Below are 22515 nucleotides of genomic sequence, written 5' to 3'. Positions count from 1 at the left end.
TTTGGATATTTCACAACTTAAAATGTCGCTAAATTTAACGTCAATAATAGAAATTGAATATTTATCTGAAACACAGTCCAATCGCTGCTTTACCGGTGTAGCACGTAACTTTTCTTCTCCTAACGATAGAGAAGGAATGAAACTACAAGTTTTAATTGAATGTTATTTACTTTCATTTTTTTTAATTCTCTTCTCTCTGATTGGTGATCTAAGTATTTTATTATTATTATTATTTTTTTTTTTACAAATGAGTGATTAGTAACACTAATACAAGCCAAACCCACCATAGTTATTCCAGACTTTAAATTCAACAGAAAAAAATGCAACGCCGACTAACCAGAGCAATTTGTTAGGCTGTGACCCCAGACCCACGTTTATCTCATTCTCGCTGTGAGGTAGCGTTTATCATGCACAGCTGTTTCTGTCTTTGGAAACCCAGCCATGCTGCTGGGTGTTGCAGCAGTGGCCTGTGGTGCTCGCAGCTCAGCCTCYCTGTTTCCAAGCAGAGTCTGGTTCGCTGGTGAGCAGGGGCCGCGCTGCTGGCTGTCAGCAGCCAATCAGAGGCTGCGGGTGTGTTTGGCCAGGTAGAGCCATGCTGCCAGGGGCTGAGCGTATAAAAGCTGTGTGAGTGTGAGTGTGAGTGCGCGTGCGTGCGTGTGTGTTTGTGTGTGCGCGCTTGCGCCCACGCTATGATGTCCCCTTGGGCAGCAGTAGAACTGATGAGGCAGCAGACCCTCGTGTCCTGCCAATGTCATCCTGAAGGTGACGTAAGCAAGCATGGCTGCCTTCCTTTCAGTCTCTTCCTGATAACTCCCAACCCACGCCACACACCGACTTTAGCTTTTCTACTTCACGGGATATATCATCCACCTCGATGTCTCCACCTGRTTTCCTGCTTTCCTCCATCGCGCTCCCTTCTCACCTCCTGATCTGAATTTCTCTCTGTTTCCTCGTCGTCTGCATCTTCTGTCCTCTCTGCCGGTGGTGTCCTTGAAAGGTGCGGAGCTGCTGCTGTAGGGCTGCTACAGGGAGCGAAGCAAGGGGGAGGGGAAACCTGTAGGAGAAGGAGTCCTGGATATTTGAGGGCTGTGTCTTTTACATTTTAGTCGAGGGGTTGTTTTATATCCAGCTACTGTTGTTAGAGACAACTCTGGTACAATAAATCGGTCAATAAATTAGTTTGTAGAGAGAAATTATGAAATAAACCAACTCAGGATGGTGAATAATTGTGAAGTGGAAGGAAAATAAAACGTTATTTTAATTTTTTTGTGATCACAAATCTGTAAAATGTAGTTCCTGTAGCTCGTCTGAGTCAATACTTTTGAAAACCAAGTGTTGTTGCAATTGCAGCTGCAACTCTTGCATGTCTCCACCAGGTTTGGGAAGGTTTGGCTTCTACTTTGCCCAAAATCTCAAGCTGGATGTAAAATGTCTGCTAGCAGCAGCTTTCAGGTTGACAGATTCTCAATCGTATCTCCCTCTGGACTTGGACTAGGCCACTCCAACACAACAATATTAAGCATTTTTCTAAAAGCGATTTCATCGTTTAGCACCAGTGCCCTGCTGGAAGATAAGCCTCCATCTTGCAGCCTGCACCAGGTTTCCTTCCAGTGCTGCTGTCCGTCCCTCTTTGAGTCATCTCGGTCAGATCAGGTGGACGGTTTCTTCTTGGTGGGTTTTGCACTTGTGCTACACTCCCTGAATTKTAGGTGATGGWTGGAAAAACGCTTCCTGAGATGTTTAAAGCTTGAGATTTTCTTTTATTATTTGACCTGCTTCTAAAGTCCCTCCAGCTACTTTGACATTTTTAAGTTTTTAGTRAAAATATTTGAGAGATTTTAAAGTCTGATCAGGGACATAACATAGAGGACCAGCTTTGTATCATGAATTTGTATCAATTTTTAAAGGATAAGCTGCTGAATCAGTCCTCATTTCTTCCAATTTTGCTTTTAAACCACTAAACCTTTGTCCAATTTATTCTGCAATGACCTTGTTTATGACTTCTTTTCTTCCTTTTTGGCTGCTATAAGTTAATTCCCACAGATACAACCTATTAGTCATTCAACCATAAAAAGACTCTTGAATTTCAGTTTAGCAAAGATACAGGTTTGAACTGCATTTTCAGGCATTTYGTTAAGAACAACCTAAAGCCATGAAGACAGTTTATCTTTATTTTTATACTGATTCTACAAAAATACAAAAGATAAAGAAACAGAACGTAATTGGTAGCACCAACATTATAACCACAGAGCTTTTCCCCTCATGATTCTATATATAATTRAGAATACGGTTCTCAGATTTCATTTCAGGTCTCTGCTGTATTTTCTTCTTGTTTTTAAGACACTACTCTCAGAAACTGTTTATCTGTTGACACCTCTTCTTTCCCTTCTGCTTTAGAGAGCCTGAACAATATGCCGTCATGGTCAGGGACGAAGACCGAACTGAAAATGCCAAAGAAAATCTTTCAGACACCTTTGAAACARCTGATGAAGACCTTTTCTAAAAGGCCATGAAACTCTTAATTCTTTGGAAAAGTTATATTTTAAAGACACAAAAGGTGGTTTGAAACTTTCACATTGTTCTACACATGCAATTAAGTCGGAGTTGGGCTCAGGGAGGTGCTTTTTACGTGTATCTACATGCTTTTAAACCTTTTCTTGTATAACTTCCTCCCATCACAGCTCTGCGGTTTTTTTATTTTCTCCTTCCGAGGGCAAAAAAGTGCATTTCTTAGAGCTCTTTTTCCTGACCAGTTGTCAGATTTTCTTCTTTTGGGGAGGATTAGTATTTTAGCTGAAGATGTTTGTATTACAAAAAATATAAATAAATAAAAAAAATGCAGAGAAGTGCAGGCTGTGCCACTGCGGCTGATGCTGCCGGGTGGATTTGCCGTGCCGACAGACAGGACTAAAAGTGACATTATAATCATTTTGAGGGTGTTAGCAAAAATAAGACTGCTGGCAGTGTGTAACAGCCCATAGTGTGAAGGTTTCAGTTTCAACCCAGAGGTTATGTCAGGCTGTATTAATAGAGAATTTAGCTACAGTTGCTCTGGTGAAGATATTATGTCTTATTTGAAMGTTGCAGCGTAACAAAGTGGGGACAGCCCGAACGAGGCTGCACAATGTATTGAACATGTAGAATAATCATGATACMGCAGAAGTATTTTTATACTGAGGTAGATATCTCATAATATCTGAGAAAGATAAATCTGTGTCTTAATAAGCTGTTTAAGCATGAATGAATCTGAAACCTGAGAAGAAAGGCAAAGAGAGGTCTGTGGAAATTAATGACAAATTTTAGATCAGCAGATGAGTCGCTGGTGATGAGATTAGACATATTGAGCGAAAAAAATGTACTTTTCTTTCCAATAAAGCACACATGCTTGCTAAAAACTCTTCCAGTTCTATAAAATGTTTATAAACAGGCTGTGGTAAGTTGGAGATAGTTTTTAAGGAAGACCGAATCGCATTGTCCACAGTGAGACGTTTATCTCATTTTTCAATTCAGTGACGCTTGTTGTCTCAAGGCACTTCACAAAAAAGTAAACTGATTCCAATCAAACAGACTCAAAGTAAAGTAAACGCATTCCAGCTGATYGTGGTTAACAATCGAGTTTAGTTTATTATTCAAATTAGTTAAAAAAAAGCCATCTCTAAGGAAATCTGTCTGATTGCACCGAGTCTCTAACCTTCTCCTGAGTGGAAACGTAGCATCAGAAGGAAATTGTTGACTTTGCAGTAAACCCTCATGCCGAGCAAGCATGAGGTGACAGTGGAAAGAAAAACTCTCCGTCGACAGGATGATTCCTCCAGCAGAGCCCGACTCAGTGTGAACAGATGAGCAGCCAAACTCTGAACCAGATTACAAGTCTGTAGGAGGAAAGAGCTCACGTCCAGTCAGTCGCAGCAAATGATCARAAAGTGGCTCCACAGAGAGAGACGAGGTTTAAAGAAAGGATCATGTTCATTATCTGTGAGGAGAAAGCTCAGTTTTTTTTGGCAGCTGTGATTCATATCCCCTCCAGAAACAACCATGTGAAGCCTCTACAAAGAGCAAATGAATGAATGTTAATGAAAAAATGATTAAATATCTTTCAATAATTAATTAATTGCATAGTCATTTTAAAGTACCGGGTAATTAAGTATGAATAATTAATYATGACTTCAGTATTTTTCAGTTGTTGAGTCAAAATATACTATCAGAGAAGCCCACAAAAACTCAAAACTGAAAAAAACAAAAAACAAACATTGCATCTGTGAAGACATGAAGTACTGCTTTTCTTCTGGGATATAATCACTTGATTTAGAAAGCTTTTTTAAAAAATGCTGTGCTATTTGATTTAATCAACACACAAATTACACAAAAGGATAAAAACTGAATTCAGTCCTGAAGGAAAGTTCCCTACAAGTCGTCCATGTTGCATTTCCCTCTAAGCCTTCTGCTGCTGGTTGACTTGCACCTCGGATCATGTGTGTGTGCCAACCTGATTTTTCTCTTGCTCGTTTCTTTAAAGCAGTGTTAGGATTGGCTGCACCCCCCGGCAGAAAAGTCCAGGGAGATCAGTGCTGATGTGAGAAAACAGATGGTAGAGTGACTTCAGACAGAAATGTCTCTTCTGGAGTCATTTCTAAGCAACCAAAAACTCAAAGATGACCAGTTTAAAAACAAACAACAACAAAAAAACTACACATGAAAACAACTTTTTACAAGTGTGGCCATTTTATCTGGGTCTGGAAAGAGACYGAAGCTCACCATCAGGTCAGAGGAAACTGGTTCACATGATTGGAAACAGGAGTCCAACAGCACTGGTTTCCTGCAAACTGGAGTGACTGGAGCACCGGTGTGGCTCAGCACCGAAACTCTGGCTGGTGACAAATCCTTTCTGAGAGACGTCCCAGCGTTTGCGCCAGTTTGATCTTTTCTTTCTCTGATGAAAACCGAGTCGCGTTGTAACTCCACAGGTCCATCTGTTGCACTGATAAGCCCCATCTAAAAGGTCTAACACTGAATCGGCTCTCTGTGGATGTTAAAGATCAGATGTTGGGAGGCCGAGCTCAGTCAGCAAAAACAGAGGAACAGACGGACGTCGGAGCGCTTCTGTAAGGATCTGCAGGATGTTTTTTGTTCCCTCGGCACCTTAAACAACAGCCTCTTCTTTTTTTCTCCTCCGTGTGCTCGTCATTGATCCCTCTAGTTACCCAGAAGCAGGCTGACGGTGCAGATAGCGGCCGACGAAAACCGCCTTTTCCGGTGCATTGGATCATATTCACATCACTGCTAAAAGGAAGAAGAAGAAAAATAAATAAATAAAAGCGGCTCATGAACCGACTCTTATCAGGCGGCATCTTCTGGTCCCTTTGAATGCACGTCGGGATTTTAAGCGTTTTCTAAGAAGCTCCATTTCATTTAATGAGACTTTTGTTCTGTGTGAGGCCTCACTCACAGTGTGCTGCCGCTGCTGCCTCTGTGCRCATCTCCGAATTAAAGGCAGACAAGACGAGCGCTGACTTGCGGCTTATCTGATCCTCCTGTCTTTCTTTCGGTGAATGTGCTTCATATTGTAATGAGCCGGTTACAATATGACTGTTCGGGGGTAAACCTAAATTAGAATAGTACGATTCGTGTAATGAAAGAGAGGAGAGTAAAAACAGATGGCCTAATTGGGTTAATGGGGATAATACTTGAGAGGAGGAAAATGCGCAATTCAGTAGGATTTGTCCATGAATGTTTCCTGTGAATGTCCCAAATAGTAAATCAGACTGAGAAAAACCGTGGCAAAAATGAAGCAGCAAATGCACATTGTGCTATTAACAATGCTGCTCGGAGCTTTGGGCTSAAAGAAAAGTCAAGTCACCAGTGTGTCACTATCTGCCGCAGTTCGTTTTTTTTAATCTGCCTCATTAGTCCAGAATTAGCTGAGTCAGCAGCTGCAGAATCAGCTGTGCGGTCGGTCGGTCGGTCTACCTGTTTTGATATTTCCCCACAATGACAGGCTCACCCAGAGACACACTTTTCCTTACAATCAGCGCTCGTATTTACTGCAGGGCTTCAGCGTTCGCGTCAGCATGTCGGGTAGTTGTGACACGGGGTCGTTTCTGCAGGCTGATATCCATCTGCAGATATCAGGATGCGGAGTCACTCATGCAGGTGAGAGTTTGTGTCGGGCAACTCAAACACGCTCTGCTGTGTGAAGAAGACGTTTTCCTCACACAGAGGCTTAGTTTAAGGCTGTGAACCACAGSGGGATGTTTAATGCTTGTTTTTAGGAGTCTCTCTTTGACGTCATCAATAAAAAGTTTTTTTTTTTTTTTTTATAACATGGTGATATATATTTTCCCCCTCATACCAAGCAAACCAATCTGCATAACGTGGTTTTCCGGTTTTATATGTGTGAAGTTGGTTTTATTATTGGTCTTTTTAATCCATCTGAATGGAAAAATAAGGACTATGAATTCATTTTTTCCCTCTATGCAAGTATWATCTGCTGCTTGATCAAATAGYAGCATTTTCTTTAATTACAGTAGCTTACAGTATTGATTTTTGTCATGTTTTTGTGTTACATCGACTTGTTGCATTTTATTAAGATTTTATGTGACAAAGAAAATGTAGTCTGCAATTGTGAACTGAAAAGAAAAGGAAATGTGGATTTTAATCATATTTACTCGCAAATATCTGAAAAGTGTGGCTCAGCCCACCACTACTCTGCCATTGTGAAGCACTGTGGAAATCATCAAGTAAATATTGAAATAGAGCAACTTGGATGGCTGTGTCTGCTCTATTGTGTTCCTGTCATGATCTGAGGGAATATGGAAGGTGAAGGTTTTCATTATCCTGAGCAGAGAGGAGCTGAAACGTTCAGTCTGTGTACACATATATTCAGCAGAGCACAGCTCAAATGTTTATTTGTCAATTGTTCTTTCTTTTAGAAGCGGAGAGGCAAGGCCGCCTGTTTCTGATAATAAACAGTTTCCTCTACAGGAGTTTAGACGTTGCTCTCAAGGACTCGGAGCTCCTTGTTTTGCTTGGGGCCTCTGGCAGGACATAATAGTCGTCTGCAGAAGAAACGAGCCTAAGACCTTGCATTTATAGGCGAAYCTATCCAAGGTGACGTCAGAGGACGCTGAAACCTTCAGGTTGTGCGTTAGGAACTCYGCAATAGGCGGCGTATTAACAGTGTTTTCCTTTGTCCCTGAAAGTTGTGAGTGCTCCCAGTGTCTCCCAGGCTGTTAACTTCTCTAAATTTTTGGACAGCTTTATAGCTTCTGGGTTGAGCTGTGGTCTTGTGAGGCTTTACGTTTGAGCTGTGCTGAAGTGTACRCAGTCTGACAGCAAAGTACAAGGAGAAATCTCCACCAGCAGCTAACTGTTCTGTCACTCTCCCCTCTGCAGTTTTGGCTCCTGGTTTATTTTATTTATTTTTTTCTCATTTTGTCAGCCACTTCTCTTGGATTGTCATTAGCATAGTCCAACAATAGAAGCTGATTGTTTGTGCTTCTGCCACGCTGAACACCTTGTGTTGATCTAGCAGTGAAGCTGGCTCTTTTTAAAGGTTAGGAGTGTATTTTTCTTCACTGCGTACATTAATGCACTAGGAGTTTGTAAAGGACTTCAGCGGGAGTGAGGCACGTGTTCATATAAAAGCTGGATGCAGTGATTTGACTCACGAGGCGTCTCAGTGACGAGATTGCATGTTTCTGCAAAGTGTCCCTGTTATGATCAGATGTTGTAAGTCTCCAGGCAAGGATAGTCCTGAAAACACACATGACATACTTGTCCCTGAGAGTAATGTTTAGAGACAAACGTGCACTACCGGGACTGCGAAATGTATTGCACTGACAAAGTCTCCTAGTAACAATTAGGCCTGTTCTACCACTAGAGCACAAACACTAACAAGATCAGTTTCAGTAGCAGAGGAGGTTTTTATTTTGCCTTCCACCTAAAGCACCACCTGCAGTCTGCTGGGTTTGGCAGCAGTTTGCAGTGGCCTCTCAGTAAACAAGCAGGAAAGCCTCACACATTAATGTTCATACTGATGGCTCCCAACGCAGAGCAAAACCAAACAATGTTAAGCTTCTTCGGTTCCCGCAAATCTCATTTAAAAACGTTTAACAGTAAGACTCATTCAGATCTCATGAAATACACGATTAACACAATTTACAAGTGGAGAACAAGTCTTTTAAAAATAAATTATTTGACATTTGACATCTTATAAGGGATAAGGTTTTCACCACTATTTTTTATTTATTTAAAATAAATTATTAAAATTATTAAAATCATATATAAGGTGGCTTGAATTATTTTCTATTCAGTATTAGAGATCACTGAGTTTCTACCATATAAACAGGGAATGTGAAAGGTGAAGATTTCATTGCCCTGAGCAGCAAAGTTTTGAAGCCGTTATTCTGCGTCCACATCTTTTCAACAGAAATGTTTGTTTGCCAAATGTTCTTGGTTAGAAGCAAAGGTATAGGCTGTCTGTTTCTGACAATAAACAATTTGCCCTGGAGGAGTTTATGTGTTGCTCTTGAGGACTCTGAGCTTGTAAAACTGTCTGAGCAATCGGACTCGTTTTGCTTGGGGCATCTGGCAGGATGTACAGTGTATTCTGCTGCAGAAAGGAACTGTGCATGTTTGGTTTGTGCTGTTACAGTGAGATAAACTCATTGAAGCAGACGTCATAGGACGGTTCTTGATACATTTAGAGTGTGTTCATTGTTGTATTAATAATAACTTCAAAAGCTCTTGGCAGGCATGTCTGGGCCTTCTGCCTTCTTGTGACTGAGGGCATGATTAAATGAAAAACAAAAATAAGCAGATTATGTTTTTTCACTTTTTTATTCTGGGGGTCCAGTTGGACTCTGAATATCATGATGGCCAAAATGATTCATCGCTGATACATGCAGTTCTGTTTATTTTTTTTGTAAGCTTAATGTTTAAACTACCATCAGGTTTGAGGCTCAATAATAGTCAAATTTGCTCAACACCACATATATGTTGGACCCATTAGCTAGAAGTGCCAGTGTTTCTGTTTGCATTGTGTTTGCCTTTTTTTTTTGTATTTTGGTCCGCTCTGTAAGCCTCTGAACTAAGTTGAACTATCAAATACAATCTTGTTTTTCTGATTAACAATACTTGACTTTTCTTATTAAGACCTAGAGATTTAATTAAGGTGACTTCTCTTTGTTAGAATCTATTCATCTCTACATTATTCAGAGACAGAATCAACTTAATGTTTTTTTCTTACTTTGCTTCTCGCTGTCATGCCTGCATACCTTTACTTAGACCAGCTGCCTGTTTGGGGCCAGGCTCCCTGAGGATGGCAACAGAACTGGACTTCCAAACACAAGTCAGCACAATTACAAGATTAGAGCATAATCTCTCAGTTTACGTAGTTGGGTTTAAGGTGAGTCGGAAAGGCATTTGTCCAAGTTTGGGTTGTCCTTAAACCAAGGTTGTTCTTTGTGGGTGAATACTCTTTGCTTCTTTAACTGTGTGCAAATCAATTTGTCGCTTCCTTTGGTCTTTTTCTAGGACGGTATACTTTATCATTCCATTTACCCTTGGACAGAAATAAGTAAATTAAACCATGGCGCACTGAAAAACAATGCAAGAGAGGCCGTGTGCGTGCAACATCTCCGTCCTCGCTAATGTGCAGCCTCTATTGCGTATTATGTTCTTTAATACTGTGGCTGAAAGGGTAGCAATAAAAACTGTTCTTACGCAGTGCATTAACAGCACATCATGTCTGTGTTTCCCACTCTCTCTCTTAGTACAAACAAGTGGAGCAGTACATGTCCTTCCACAAGCTGCCTGCCGACTTCCGACAGAAAATCCATGACTATTATGAGCACAGGTACCAGGGCAAGATGTTTGACGAGGAAAGCATCCTGGGGGAACTCAGTGAACCTCTCAGAGAGGTAAGATCTATCAACTTGGCCTAATTTCCATAAATAAGCTCAGAGTTTTGATTTTTCATCTGTTAGTTAAACTGAAGTTGATGGTTTCATTYGTAGAGCAGACTTTGTTTTAGCTAAATGTGTGTTTGTCTAGCTTACAGCGCTCCTCCTGTGACAGGTTTTATGCAGAAAGACGACACACTCTGTATATATGTTTGTGCTTGATTGCGCCTTATTTCTCTTTAGGAAATAGTGAACTTCAACTGCCGAAAACTGGTGGCGTCCATGCCGCTGTTTGCCAACGCMGAGCCAAACTTTGTTACAGCAATGCTGACTAAGCTACGTTTTGAGGTGTTCCAACCTCAAGACTATATTATAAGAGARGGCACCATTGGCAAAAAAATGTACTTCATCCAGCACGGYGTATGCAGTGTCATCACCAAAGGCACACTTGCTATGAAGCTGTCTGATGGCTCTTATTTTGGAGGTGGGATGTCGTCTTTGTCCTGGATTTGATGCTTTTCCTAGGTGCCGCTGCTCTTACATTTATTCTCAAGCTCTGCCTTGCTGTTTCAGAGATTTGCTTATTGACGAGGGGTCGACGAACAGCCAGCGTGCGAGCAGAGACGTACTGTCGGCTCTACTCATTGTCTGTTGACAACTTCAACGAGGTTTTAGAAGAGTATCCGATGATGAGAAGAGCCTTCGAAACCGTCGCCATTGATCGTCTAGATCGTATAGGTACAACAAATATCCAAAGATTTACATCAAAGCATCACTGGGATGATTATGCAAGGATCTGGTAAAGATTCATCTTGGCTWGGCTGAGGGTTAAACCAAGGCAGAAAATATGTTGTCCTAGCTCTAATGCTGTCACCATTAACAAATTATTGCATATAAACTTGATTTACAGAAATCTAATGTTTTCAGGCAGTAAATGTAGATGGGGCAGTAAAATTATATGCTTTGTTCTCTGAAAATGACACAGGACACTGTAACAATATATGAAGGTACAAAGTGACTCCATTACTTCCCCTAGGGCTTATTTGAACAGAGGATGTACCTGGTGTGAAGGACATCACATCCTGTATCAAGCTACTGTTTTCTCTTTGCAAATTCTAATTTGCTTGTTTTTATGCATTGTTCAGCTTTTTTATTCCTTCTGTACTGTCCTTGCTTTTTATATTCTCTAAAGTTTTTTTTTTTTTTTTGCTCCTTCCTGCAGGTAAAAAGAACTCTATCCTGATGCACAAGGTTCAGCATGATCTCAACTCTGGCGTTTTCAATAACAGGGAGAACGAAATGATCCAGGAAATCGTCAAATATGACCGTGAGATGGTGAAACTGGTGGATCTGCAGCGGCCAAGGGCCATGTCTATGACTCCCTCTATAGGTGGGATCTTTGCCCCACCGGGTCAGCCTCAGTCTGGCTCTGCAATTGCCACCCTCCAGCAAGCTGTGGCCATGAGCTTTTGCCCTCAAATGGCCAGCCCCTTGGTGGGCCCGGGGACTTTGCAGTCCCCGCGCATGGTGCGACGGTTCCAGGTGATGCAGAACTTGTCCAGTCCGATCTCAATGTCTCCTCTTCAGTCTCAACCTCCCCAAACACTCGGAGGGGCATTTGGATCTGCTATTTCTAGCCCCCCGGTCCAAAGCCCGCTCACAGCCACAGGACGGACTTTTCAGTACATGGCGAGTGTGGGACCGTCGGGGTCCCAGTTGTCCCTTGTCCAGCACCATGCACCCAGCCCCACACAGACCACCCAGCAGAGGCCCGCCTCACACAAAAGCACCCACTCTCTCCATATGGGTAGTTTGAGCCAGGACACCCGGGCCTTGTCTGCATCTCAGCCTTCACTCCCCCAGGAAGGAACACCACAGGCTTCCTCTGCAGCCCCCAGCCCCCCGCCCTCCACCCGCACTTCCAACTCCTCCATTGGCCCCCAACAACCTCCCCACCACAACTTACCCGGACCGTCGGGCGTGGGGAGACCGGCTGGAGCCCAGCAGAGGGTGGCCTTTGCCTCCACTCCTCCTCCAGGCGGACCTACTGGGATGGGGGCAGTAGCAGCAGCTGCTGGGCCGGGACCTCCAGACTCCGGAGTTCCCAAGAAAGATTCGATTGTCAGCCTTCCGGAGCTAGACTCTGCCAGATCCCGGCTGTCTTCCAACTTGTGACCCTAGTGGAGTTCAGTAGAGAGGCCTTTTTTTTTGTAGGAGAATCAGTGCGGTTAAGGTCAGTCCAGCTGATCATTCAGCTTGCTAAATGACCAATCAGCTACTGCCAGCGCCACCAGTCTTTCAGCCTGGGTGCACTGTGTGCTGGTGTCAGCAGGAAGAAAGGAGCTGCTCGAAGTATTGAAGTACTTTGACTACGGGGAGTCAAATACGATTATATTAGTATATAAAATTAAGGTTGAACTGGTCTGGTCCGCTGTGCCAGCACCTTTAGTCTTAGTATCACCCCTTTCACTCTGCTTCCAAACACCTACTGCATATCGCTGACTTTACTGTAAAGATATGACGAAAAGTATGATTAATGTACCAATTACATACTGTGTAGAATCCATGCAATGCAATCTAGCAGGAGCTGGACTTAAAAATGAAAATCAGGGACTTGAGGTCAAATGACAATGACATTTTAAACGTTCAAAAGTGTTTTAAATGTACTTTTTTTTTCTCTCTCTGTATAAGCTGTCGTAGCAAAAGAACACACATCTTCATATCGTTCAAACTAGTAGTGGAGTTAGTGTTTTAGACCGCTGGTCGATCTTACATCAACGTGTAAATAGTCGATGAAAAAAGTAAGGAAGGACATTATATTCATTGTATCTACCCAAAAACCAAAGTTGAGCTTGAACACCAAGTCTGGTTGTGTCTGTATCAACTAAAAAAGAAACATCGAAGAAAATGCCATTTATTTAACTGCCTTGATTCAACGTTAGAAGCCATATATTTGGTTTGTGTGTATGCATATATGTGAGCGTTGCTGTGCGCGCGCGCGCGCGTGTGTGTGTGTGTGTCAGAGAGTTTTTGTTGATACGTTTTGGTTCCATTTTCAGAGAAGGGACTCATGCACTCTACGACGCATCGTCAAGTATGACTGGTTGGAAATGCTGACGGTGGCACTGCCCTGTTTTCATGAATCATCCGGAAAGAGGTCAGCTGTTTGCTCAACATACTGATTGTAACCCTAAAGGCAAGGATGGTTTAATAATCTGAGCTTTACTGAAAGGAAACATTTGTGAACAACCCATACTGTATACTTGCTTGTTTCTGTCTAGGTTCATCGATTAACACATGCAATATAATTCTGCAATACTCTACCCCGCCTATATATATAAATATATATATAAATATGAATATCTATACTTATGCTGTACAGGAAAGTGGACTTGTTTCTTTATGTATTTTTTTGTTTGTTTTTTATTATGTGAAATTTTAAAGAATCCAGCAGCTATTGTGGCTTCACTTGAGGTATTGTAATCCAGTGACCATGTTGTTACCTTAACCAAAAATGTGTGAGGGAATGAAAGGGTATGTTGCTGTGTTATTTTTGTGCTAGAAGAAGAAGAAGAAGAAAAACACTAGACTAACTGCTTACAACTGGTTTAAAGACACAGGATGAATCCACGTTTGAGCTCAGCAAGTCAGATCCTCAAAAATGTCACCTGAAAGGCATTTTCAAGTGTTTAAATTGATAGTTTGGCCAACATGGGGTTCGGACGCCTCAGTTGGGAAAAAAAAAAAAAAATCACCTAAAACTTCGGTGAATGTCTCCACTTTTAGGTGCACATAAATCATTTGGTTCGAAGTGCGAGAGTGGGTCGAGGCTTTGGTTATTTTTATTTGAAACATTCTGATCCCGTTGAATCTAAAAACTCCTTCTCCTGCTGAATGTATGCCATATGAGGAGGACGACAGCTAATCAGTTTTAAACTGCCATGTAAATAAAGGGACAGAGGATTTTATGATGCAAGGGGGGACTGGGCATTGCTGTATGAGTTGCTGAGTGTCTGTGTGATCTTTTTTTATAGTCTATTGATGCTTATTTGGGTTGAAGATTGCTGTATTTACCATTTATACTACAACCCAATACCCCCGAATCTGAATATTACAGAAAAGTTAAAAAAAACAAAAAACAATGTACTGAAAAGCGACACGAATCAGAGCGTGCTGTAAACCACTTTGAACCTCTCTGTCCAAAGTGAGAAGTGAGGACGTCCACTCAAGCACCTTGTGTTGCACTACAACCTTGTAATCAAAAAGAAAAAAAAAGAAAAAAAAAAATTCAATGTTCTGTTTTCTCAAAACTGTCGTCGCACTTCTTCTGGACCCGATATGTGGTTAAACTGTAAAGACGAGTAAAAGGGAAGTCAACTGGGGCAGCTGGTTCATTGTGTTAAGCATGGTGGCCAAACTTTTTCAGCTCTGAACATCGATTTGGAGCCTCACTGTAAAATCACTGGACATTTCACTCAGGTTTGCTACCTTCTCACAGCGACGTATTGACTGCCACAATGTGGCTTTCCATTGATTTATGTAGACGTGTCTATTCCCATATTTTGAGCTCGTTTACTTAATCGTCTTGAGTAATTCGAATTGGCACAAAAAAAAATAAATAAATGAAGTAGAGCCTATGATTGTTGAGTGCTTGATCTCTCGTTGTGAGACCTTAAAAACTGGTGACTGTCTTTGTCCCAGGGCTTCGCTGTGTGGCTTGTGAACCTTTGGTCATTTTTATACAGCTGGAACTAAAATTCAAAGGTGATTAAAATGTTTATTTATTTTAGTGATTCAAATTAAAAACTGAAATATTTTAAGCACGTATGTATTTCTGTTTGTTTTGATGATTATGGCTGTCCATGTACTGCACTTTATGAGCACTCAATATTTGACTTTTGCATGAATTACTGCGTCAGTGCAACACAACAAGGAAGTGTTCGCCACGAGGTTCTGCTGAGATGTCAAGGAAGCCCAAGATTAGTTTAACTGCGGCCTTCAGGTTGTCTTCATTGTTGAGTCTTGAGTCTTTCACCTCCCTCTTGAAAACACTGACAGGTCAGATAAGCTTTTTGGTCTGTATAACTCAGTGACACCGTGGACGTTGTTAGTGTGGGTTTTCATGTTAGAAAGTTAAATCAGTATTTCTGTAAAGCTTGTCACGTGAAGTTTCCTGGTGTAAGGCTGCACTGATTTTTAGTCACAGTGGAAATTGTTCCCAAAATCACCACTTAACTGTGGAAACCTCAGCCTGGACTGTGGTTAGTTTGGATTATGTGTCTCTCCACTTATCCTCCATATCCTGGGATCTTTATTTTTATTTTCTCCCATCTTGAAAAACGTATTGTGGGCCACTTGGCAATCGTCCAGTCCTTTTTCTCCTTAGTCAGGATAAAACATCTTTGACATCTCTGGTTCAGGACTGGCTTTAAACAAATAATGCAACGTCTGTCCTAGATAGATGTGTGTGGTGGCTCTTAAAGCACTGAAATGGATGCATAAATGTCCCCATTGGGGATGAATGGAGCATCGATCATCATCATTATGATGATCACTGAGTCCAGACCCAGTCCACGACTTGTTGAAACTCCCCAGAATCTTGAATGAAGTATTTTTTTCTTCTGAATAATTTCATTCTCATCTCTGTTGCTGTGCACCTTTTATTTTTTTAACAACTGTCAGATGCTCATTAATATGAATTAATATGCTTGAATATTATGCTATAAACAGCCAGCTTCTTTTTTTGTGGTGTGTTCTCCTTGTGGAGGGTGTTAGAGCTTTCTGACTTATGGGTCTTGTGTCAAATAACTTTCTGAGTTGTAAGCCATAATCAACAAAATTAATGGAAACAAAAGTTTGAATCTATAATGCGAGTTTAACTTTTTTAAGCTGAATTACTGAAGTAAATCTACGTTTCAAAAAATTTCTAACTAGCTGAGGCACTCTTGCAATAAAACAAGCAAAATTCAATTTTCTGTTTCAGAAAAAAAGTAAATAAACTTCTTTTAGTCTTTCCTGAGTCACAGTTCCGCCTCCCCAACCTTTCAGTGATACATTGATTCATGAATTGTTTTCTCTTTTTTTTTGTTAATTTCCTGTGGGAAAAGTGAACACCAAAACACCAACACCATTCTGAATGAAATCTGTCTGAGTTGTGTTTTTCCTGTGCGCTTCAGTACTGTTCTGTCTTGATTAATTGGTCCTTCTCTTGAGTTCCTTTTTTTTTTGCTAATACCAGAGTTTGCCCTGTTAAGCTGCTATCAAGACTGTGCAGATCTCTGAATGAGTCCACAGTCGGCGAGAGCAAGATGAATGGAGAATTAAAGAGCTAATGTTTCAGGCAATATCAGGCACCGTCTCTGTTTCATTGCATCTACATGTACCAGTGTGTAATTCCCTCCCACTCAAAGGAGACACTCTGATCGGCACCGCTCCGTTTGAACCGTCAGCCACAGGCCTGATACAGCCCCGGCCAAGCGCACACTGCCAGTTTATCTGTTTTTGTGTTTGTCTCACGGGTCGCTCAGTGTGTCGGCTTCAAGCTGCCATTGAGACGCGTTTGTGCTGCACTAGCCTGATGGCAGGCCGGTTCAAAGTGTGATTGTGTTTAGTAATTATTCTTCTGGACTTTGCTGTGAAGTGGGAACGAATTCCTTCAAGCGCGTTTGGCACTGACTGACAGTGATTGAGAATCTCAAAGTTTCAAGCCTCTCACTCTTGCTGTTCCAGATGTTGAGGGTACTGAATGCCTTGGTGTTGATTTGTTAGCAAATCAGGGTCTTATGTTTGTCTGCTCTCGCTGAGTTATCAGTCAGTTTTATTTGGTTGTAGATTTATGATTTATATTTGCAATGTGCCCTCTGCACTTGGACTGTATATACCTTGTGCCTAGTACATCTAGTTTCCACATAGTCTCCTTTGTGGTATGTATGTGCCTGTAAAAATGCAAATATGTGTTTTTTTTTCCAACTTGCAATATATGTACAAACCATTAGATGACTAGTATTGCTAAATTACAATGACAATGTCAGTATATATAATTTTCCCTGATAGGGGAAACACAAAATTGCACATTTTACGTTGGGTTGAACCTTCCAACACCATGCGCGCTGTACTCGGTACGTTCATGTTCTGTACATATGGTATACGCAGAGATGTGGGGCGCCTTCTCGGGTTTTCGCCACAAACTGGTGTTTAAGCATCATTTTTACAAAGAGAGGGTGAGCTCTGGCTAGCTCCTGGTGGATATCAGCAGTCTAGACATTAACTTAGGAAAGCTGCTTGAGCCAAAAACAGCAGAAGTTAACTAGCAAAACTGTGGAAATGCTTGCACAAAATCAAAATACATAGTATACAAAATGATTTTTAAAAAAAACAAGGCTGTTCATATGCTGGATTATCGTCAGCCTGTGCTGGTGCACAGCTTTTCACACTGATGCTGGTTGTACACTGATCTGGTGTTTGGCCACTAAAGGGAAAAATAATTCTGTCCAAGACTGAATCCAAATCTTGAGAACACAGTAAGTCTTAAACATGACTCCCAGATGAGTTAGCTGACAGATAAAAGCAGAGTGCATGCTCGTATTTTTCTCATTTAAGCAGAGTTCTGTGTGTGATTGTTGTGGGACCTTCAAATCTAGAAACTGTTGTGTACCAACTACTGTACAATGATTTTATTTAGTCTTACGGTTTAACTTTTGTGTCGTAGCTACTGTAGCCTGCTTAACTTACCTAAGCCTTCTCTCTGCTTCAGGACTCTGTGTGCTTGAGTTTGTGTGTGTGTGTGTGTGTGTTCCTGTGCCTTTCCTTCTATAATGTTGGTCCCACTTGAGAATATGATGCCATTTAGGGGGCTGAAACCCACACAAAGCTGAGAGATGCCAGCACAAATAAAATAATAATAATGATAATAATAAAAAAAAAAACACCAATAAAAGGTCACAACCACAGTTGTTTTCAAACTACTAAACAATATTGAAATGCTTTCTAGAATTGACTCTAGCACATCCTAGACTTACTGTAGTAGCATTCCACAGCCTGCACGAACGGCTCAGTGTGGGCATCCAGACACACTTTACCAGCACCATGAAGATGACAGCACAGATCTCTGAATCACGCCTCCTCTCTCGATGAAAACCAGTCTGCAAACATCTCAGGCTGTGCTCGGCTTCTGCTCGTACAAAAACAGGCTTAGGTATTACTCAACTTCAACACTGTCTTAAGTTGATGTTTATATTCCAGTGACAACTCAGCTCCCACCCCCAGCCACAGTGCTTACCAAATTGGTCTAAAATGATGGTGGTGGTGGTGGTGGGGAAAATGGGGCTGGTTTGGGGGATCTTTGTCGTCGTCTTGTTTCTCCAGACTGGGATACGCAGCCGGTGGCTGGGGTGAGGGGCTGATTTGCTCCTGTGTCCAAAAGGCTGTCTTGTCCACCACCTTTGTTGGTCAACAACACAGAGCCACACCCTGGTTTATCTCAATAAGCTGGTCTGTCAGTCAGTGGCAATGTTGTTTCAGCATCCATAAACAGACATAAAATACCTTGTTGTGCAATAAAAAAAATTGAGCGCATTGGCATACTTATCCCTGTGTGTTGACCTTTTTTTGTCAGCCTGTATTTGTTGGTATTTTGAGTAATCAGTAGTTTTAGCATGTGAGTGTTGGACATTTAACTAATGCCTCGTTTTCATTGAGTGGGTATGGCATGGGTTAATGCAGTTTGGTATGCTGTTATGTCCGTTTCTTTTGTTGAAGCGGGAACAAAATCGCACCGCATCATTCCCGGATACCCTGGACGATGAGCCTGAACCGCACTGACCCGTGCCACTCAGTGGAAACAGGGTAATGGAGAGCCTTGCAAAAGTATTGATGCATCATTTCCACATTTTCTTGCAGCAGAACCACCAAATGCACTGTTTGTTTATTTCAATTTTATATGATGGCTCAACACCCTGGATAAAGCTGTGAAATGAAAGGAAAATGAAACCAATCAAAACCTGAAAGGTTTGGAATGCATTTTTACTCAGCCCATGATATATATATACTGCTCAAAAAAATAAAGGGAACACTTAAGTGTTCACTTAAGTGCTTAAGGGTTCCCTTTATTTTTTTGAGCAGCATATATATATATATATTTTTTTTTTAAATTTATTTTATTTTTTTTATTATATATAAATAAAATGTGTGTGTGTAACCTTAAGAGGTCATCTAAATTCAGAGTCCACCTGTGTATAATTTAATCTGAATATAAATACAGTTGTTCTGTGAAGGTCTCAGAGGTTTCTTGGATAACCTTAGTCAGCAAATAGTAACATTAAGACAAAGGAAAACAKCAGGCAAGTCAGGGATAAAGAGAAAGCAAAGAGAGAGTCTTAACTAGGGGAGCTGCCAAGAGTAGCATGGTACGGCTGGTAGAGCTGCAGAAATTCACAGGTGGTAGGTGGTAGAAACTGTGGAAAGTACATCTATTAGTTGTTTAGTCTCAAAACCAGGCCATTAAGGAGAATTAGCAAAATGAATGCCATTGTTTAAAGGAAGCCAGATGAAGTTGTGTCTGCAGTTTGCCACAAGCTATTTAGATAACACAGCAAAAAACTTTACTGTTTTGTCTCACACAGCGAGGAATTTCCAGTGCAACGGCAGCAAAGTGACTGTTAATCAAAGCATGAAGTTTCACACAAAGATAAAAATAGAAACTATACAAAAGCAGAACTGCAGCATGTACTGTACAGCAAGGGCATAATTACAACATAAAATACTGTTCAAACATTAAAAATGTAGCTCTGGTCAGATCTGGTCTCTTAAACCGAATTTCCCAGGCTGACTGCAGAATACTACGCGGCCCGGAAAACACTTCACATCATCTTGACGTACAGCCAGGTGCAACTGAACAGTTGGAGCATTGATGTGAGGTAATAAATGTCCACACCTAAATACAGCTGAGGATCCACGGTCCATTCGTCCACCCACCGTCTTTACCAGCTTGTTCTTGTTGGGTTGCGGACGGGCTGGGGTTTATTTCCGGGGGTCAACTTGCGACTTGTACGGAGTAAACCCCGGACCTGTCGACACTCCGTCACAAGGCATCACAGAGACATGCAGGACAAACAGCCACACACACTCTCATACCAAACCTAACAGTTTGTTTCTGGAGTGAGGGAGGAAGTYGGAGTACATGGAGAACCCATGCAGAAAGACCCAGGTCGGGATTTGAACCCAGGATCATCTTGCTGCCAGGCAACACTGCTGCTCAACTTGTCTGATGAAGCTTGACATGCAGCTTAAATGAGCTTGAGGTGTTTTACAACCCTTAAGAACTGGAGTGAGATGTTGTGCAAAGTATTAGCTAGTGGAGGAGCGAGTATGATGCAACACTTTTCACAAATTTATTTAGAAAGAACATGAATTATTTCCTCCCACTTCACAATGACCCTTTTTTTGTGTTGGTTTATACATCAAACATGTGAACACACACTCACTCCTCCTAGCTGGCCAGCCGCTACACCCTCCTTGTACCCCACATCAGATGAGATCTTTTTCTCTGTTGCTCTGCAGACAGGGGCTCTGCTGCATCCCTGATGAGATGTCTGAGCACAGACTAACAGCTTTCCGTTTTGTGCTCATGTGCACGTCAACTYACAGCACCGCCCAGGAGTACGCAAGCGACATTTCTTGTTTGTCCCTAAGTGGGGGTTTGCATGCACATGGAAAGTCCTAGTTCTGGTATTAGTCTGAAACGGAGAGGGTACGTGAACTGGTTGTGTTTGTGCACGCATCAGAGATGAGGGCAGCCCAAGGACAAAGTCCGGAKCAGCCTGGGAGCAACACCCGCCCATTTGCTCTCTGTCTGCATCCGTTCCTCTAAACGTGCACGCACACATGTGCACGCGTGCACACAAGGTGAGAAATACTAAAACACATATACACACAGCTGTCTGGATCCTCACTGATTAAGTATGGTGCACTGAGATAGAAAGATTAAAATTACATGCAAGGTGAGGTTTTGACACTGAGCTTTTACACCGTTTGTGTTGCCTCCTCAGATCTACACACAGCTTTGTACAAATGTGGGTGAGGCCATCCGCAGTGCGTGTCCGTAGTTTTACCTTGACGTGACATAATGTCCTCTTTCCACAGCTCTATTGCCACACACATGCACCCACACACACACACATTCTCTCTTTCATTGTAATTCAATGAGGAAGCGAGCAATGTACTGATAGTGGCTGCAGGYGGATACTACACTGGSTTGTGTTGTGTAGCTATACGAGTCTGAGCATATAGTTTCATCCTTTATATAAGGCCAAGGATTGTCCTCTACCTCGATTTCTCTGCAGTGCTGGTCCTCTACTTTGTCCCTGGCTGTCCTACTTCAATTAATCATATCAGCATCAAGTGCGCTACCTCCCAGTCTGTGTTCCTCCAGAGGGCAATTTGCTTATTTAGCTCCTTACCGGTATCCTCGTCCCTTTGCATCCATCTCCTTATGCTTTACCCGTGCTGTCCGACACACTTACTCCTCATCAGCTTCTCGGCCTTCTATTCTGGTCCCAAGTAACAAAATCTGCTGTTTCAGCTTTAGAGACTCTACCAGGTGCAGATTATTATCCATTTCCCAGCGTAAAACGTTTGAGTTTTTCACGTCTGTAATTCATGGATATGCAGGCTGACATATAAAGTCCAAAGGGAAGGTGGAGGGACAGCGATGTGGCTTAGTTGTTTGTACCAGCAAGAATATTGCAAATCTATGCTCTGCAGAGTCTTTCTTTGTTGAATAGGTAYGGGCCAGTGTAAAMTGATGATGTCCTTGAGCAAAAATGCTACAATTTTGTTGTATTACAGTGTTTGGAATATAAACATCGGTGATTACTTTGAAATATGACAATCAAATAAGAATTAAATGTTGCACCAACAAAATTGCAAGTAATGGATCAAGGATTCCTATCCAAAACTTTTCATGAAATTTGGTTTGAAACTCACTGACTAAACTTTTATGTCAGCCACAGCAGCAGAAAAAGTAAGGTGATTTGTGTTTGTTCAATGACACCATATTGTCGGAAAGCTACTTTATTTCTGTCTAATTGGGGCCACATCAGTAAGAAAAATTCACGTAGGAGTTGAGCAGCAGAGGTAAGTACTGTATGTGGGTTGTAGCCATAAAAATGTACCAAATCCTTAGAAAGAGAGATTGGAAATGCTGCAGTTTATTAATTTAAACAGAGCTTCAGTAGTTTGACTCGTCCATTTAGCAGTCGATTTGTTGAAGCAGGTGTGATGGTGTCTTCATCTTCAACTACAGTCCACAGAGGTCAAGATGTTTGCTTGTTCGCTCACTCACATGACAGTAGTCTTTCTTGAATCTTCAAAACATGACAGATCAGTCATTGAGGACAAGGTGGGATGTCTTCCACAGCACTGAAAACTGCTTCTTGATTAGGCTGAAGAGATGCTGCAGAACTCCTCAATCCTTCAAGGCTCTGGGGCACACGCCATCCGGACCAGCAGACCTTCTCAGGTCTCTCTAGCCATCTCTTCACCTGACTTCTGACAAACATGAGAGACAAGCTGAGCACCCACTTCTCCTGATTTGACTGAGGTCAGTGACCTGTGA

The 22515-nt window shown here is 41.8% G+C and overlaps 1 protein-coding gene and 1 long non-coding RNA gene across 3 annotated transcripts in view; one reads left to right on the top strand and one right to left on the bottom strand.

The window, feature by feature from the left end:
* LOC103479442 (potassium/sodium hyperpolarization-activated cyclic nucleotide-gated channel 2) overlaps positions 1–18488 on the top strand; it is a 38328-nt gene extending 19840 nt beyond the window's left edge. For both annotated transcript variants that reach the window (XM_008433859.2, XM_008433858.2), the window contains exons 5-8: positions 9774–9920; positions 10146–10386; positions 10476–10640; positions 11125–18488. In XM_008433859.2, the coding sequence (XP_008432081.1) occupies positions 9774–9920; positions 10146–10386; positions 10476–10640; positions 11125–12077 (1506 nt within the window). In that variant the 3' untranslated portion in view covers positions 12078–18488. The remainder of the gene's footprint in view (positions 1–9773; positions 9921–10145; positions 10387–10475; positions 10641–11124) is intronic.
* On the bottom strand, positions 3596–4848 carry LOC103479441 (uncharacterized). The gene is made up of 2 exons (XR_535949.1): positions 4756–4848; positions 3596–4568 (listed from the first exon to the last, which is right to left on the bottom strand). It is a non-coding gene; the product is annotated as an uncharacterized LOC103479441 (long non-coding RNA).
* Positions 18489–22515: the final 4027 nt, after the last annotated feature.

Source organism: Poecilia reticulata, linkage group LG17 (assembly GCF_000633615.1).
Source record: "Poecilia reticulata strain Guanapo linkage group LG17, Guppy_female_1.0+MT, whole genome shotgun sequence".
Classification (NCBI taxonomy): Eukaryota; Metazoa; Chordata; class Actinopteri; order Cyprinodontiformes; family Poeciliidae; genus Poecilia; species Poecilia reticulata.
The sequence above is the reverse complement of the archived record's forward strand: the minus strand, read 5'-3'. Positions and strand labels throughout refer to the sequence as shown.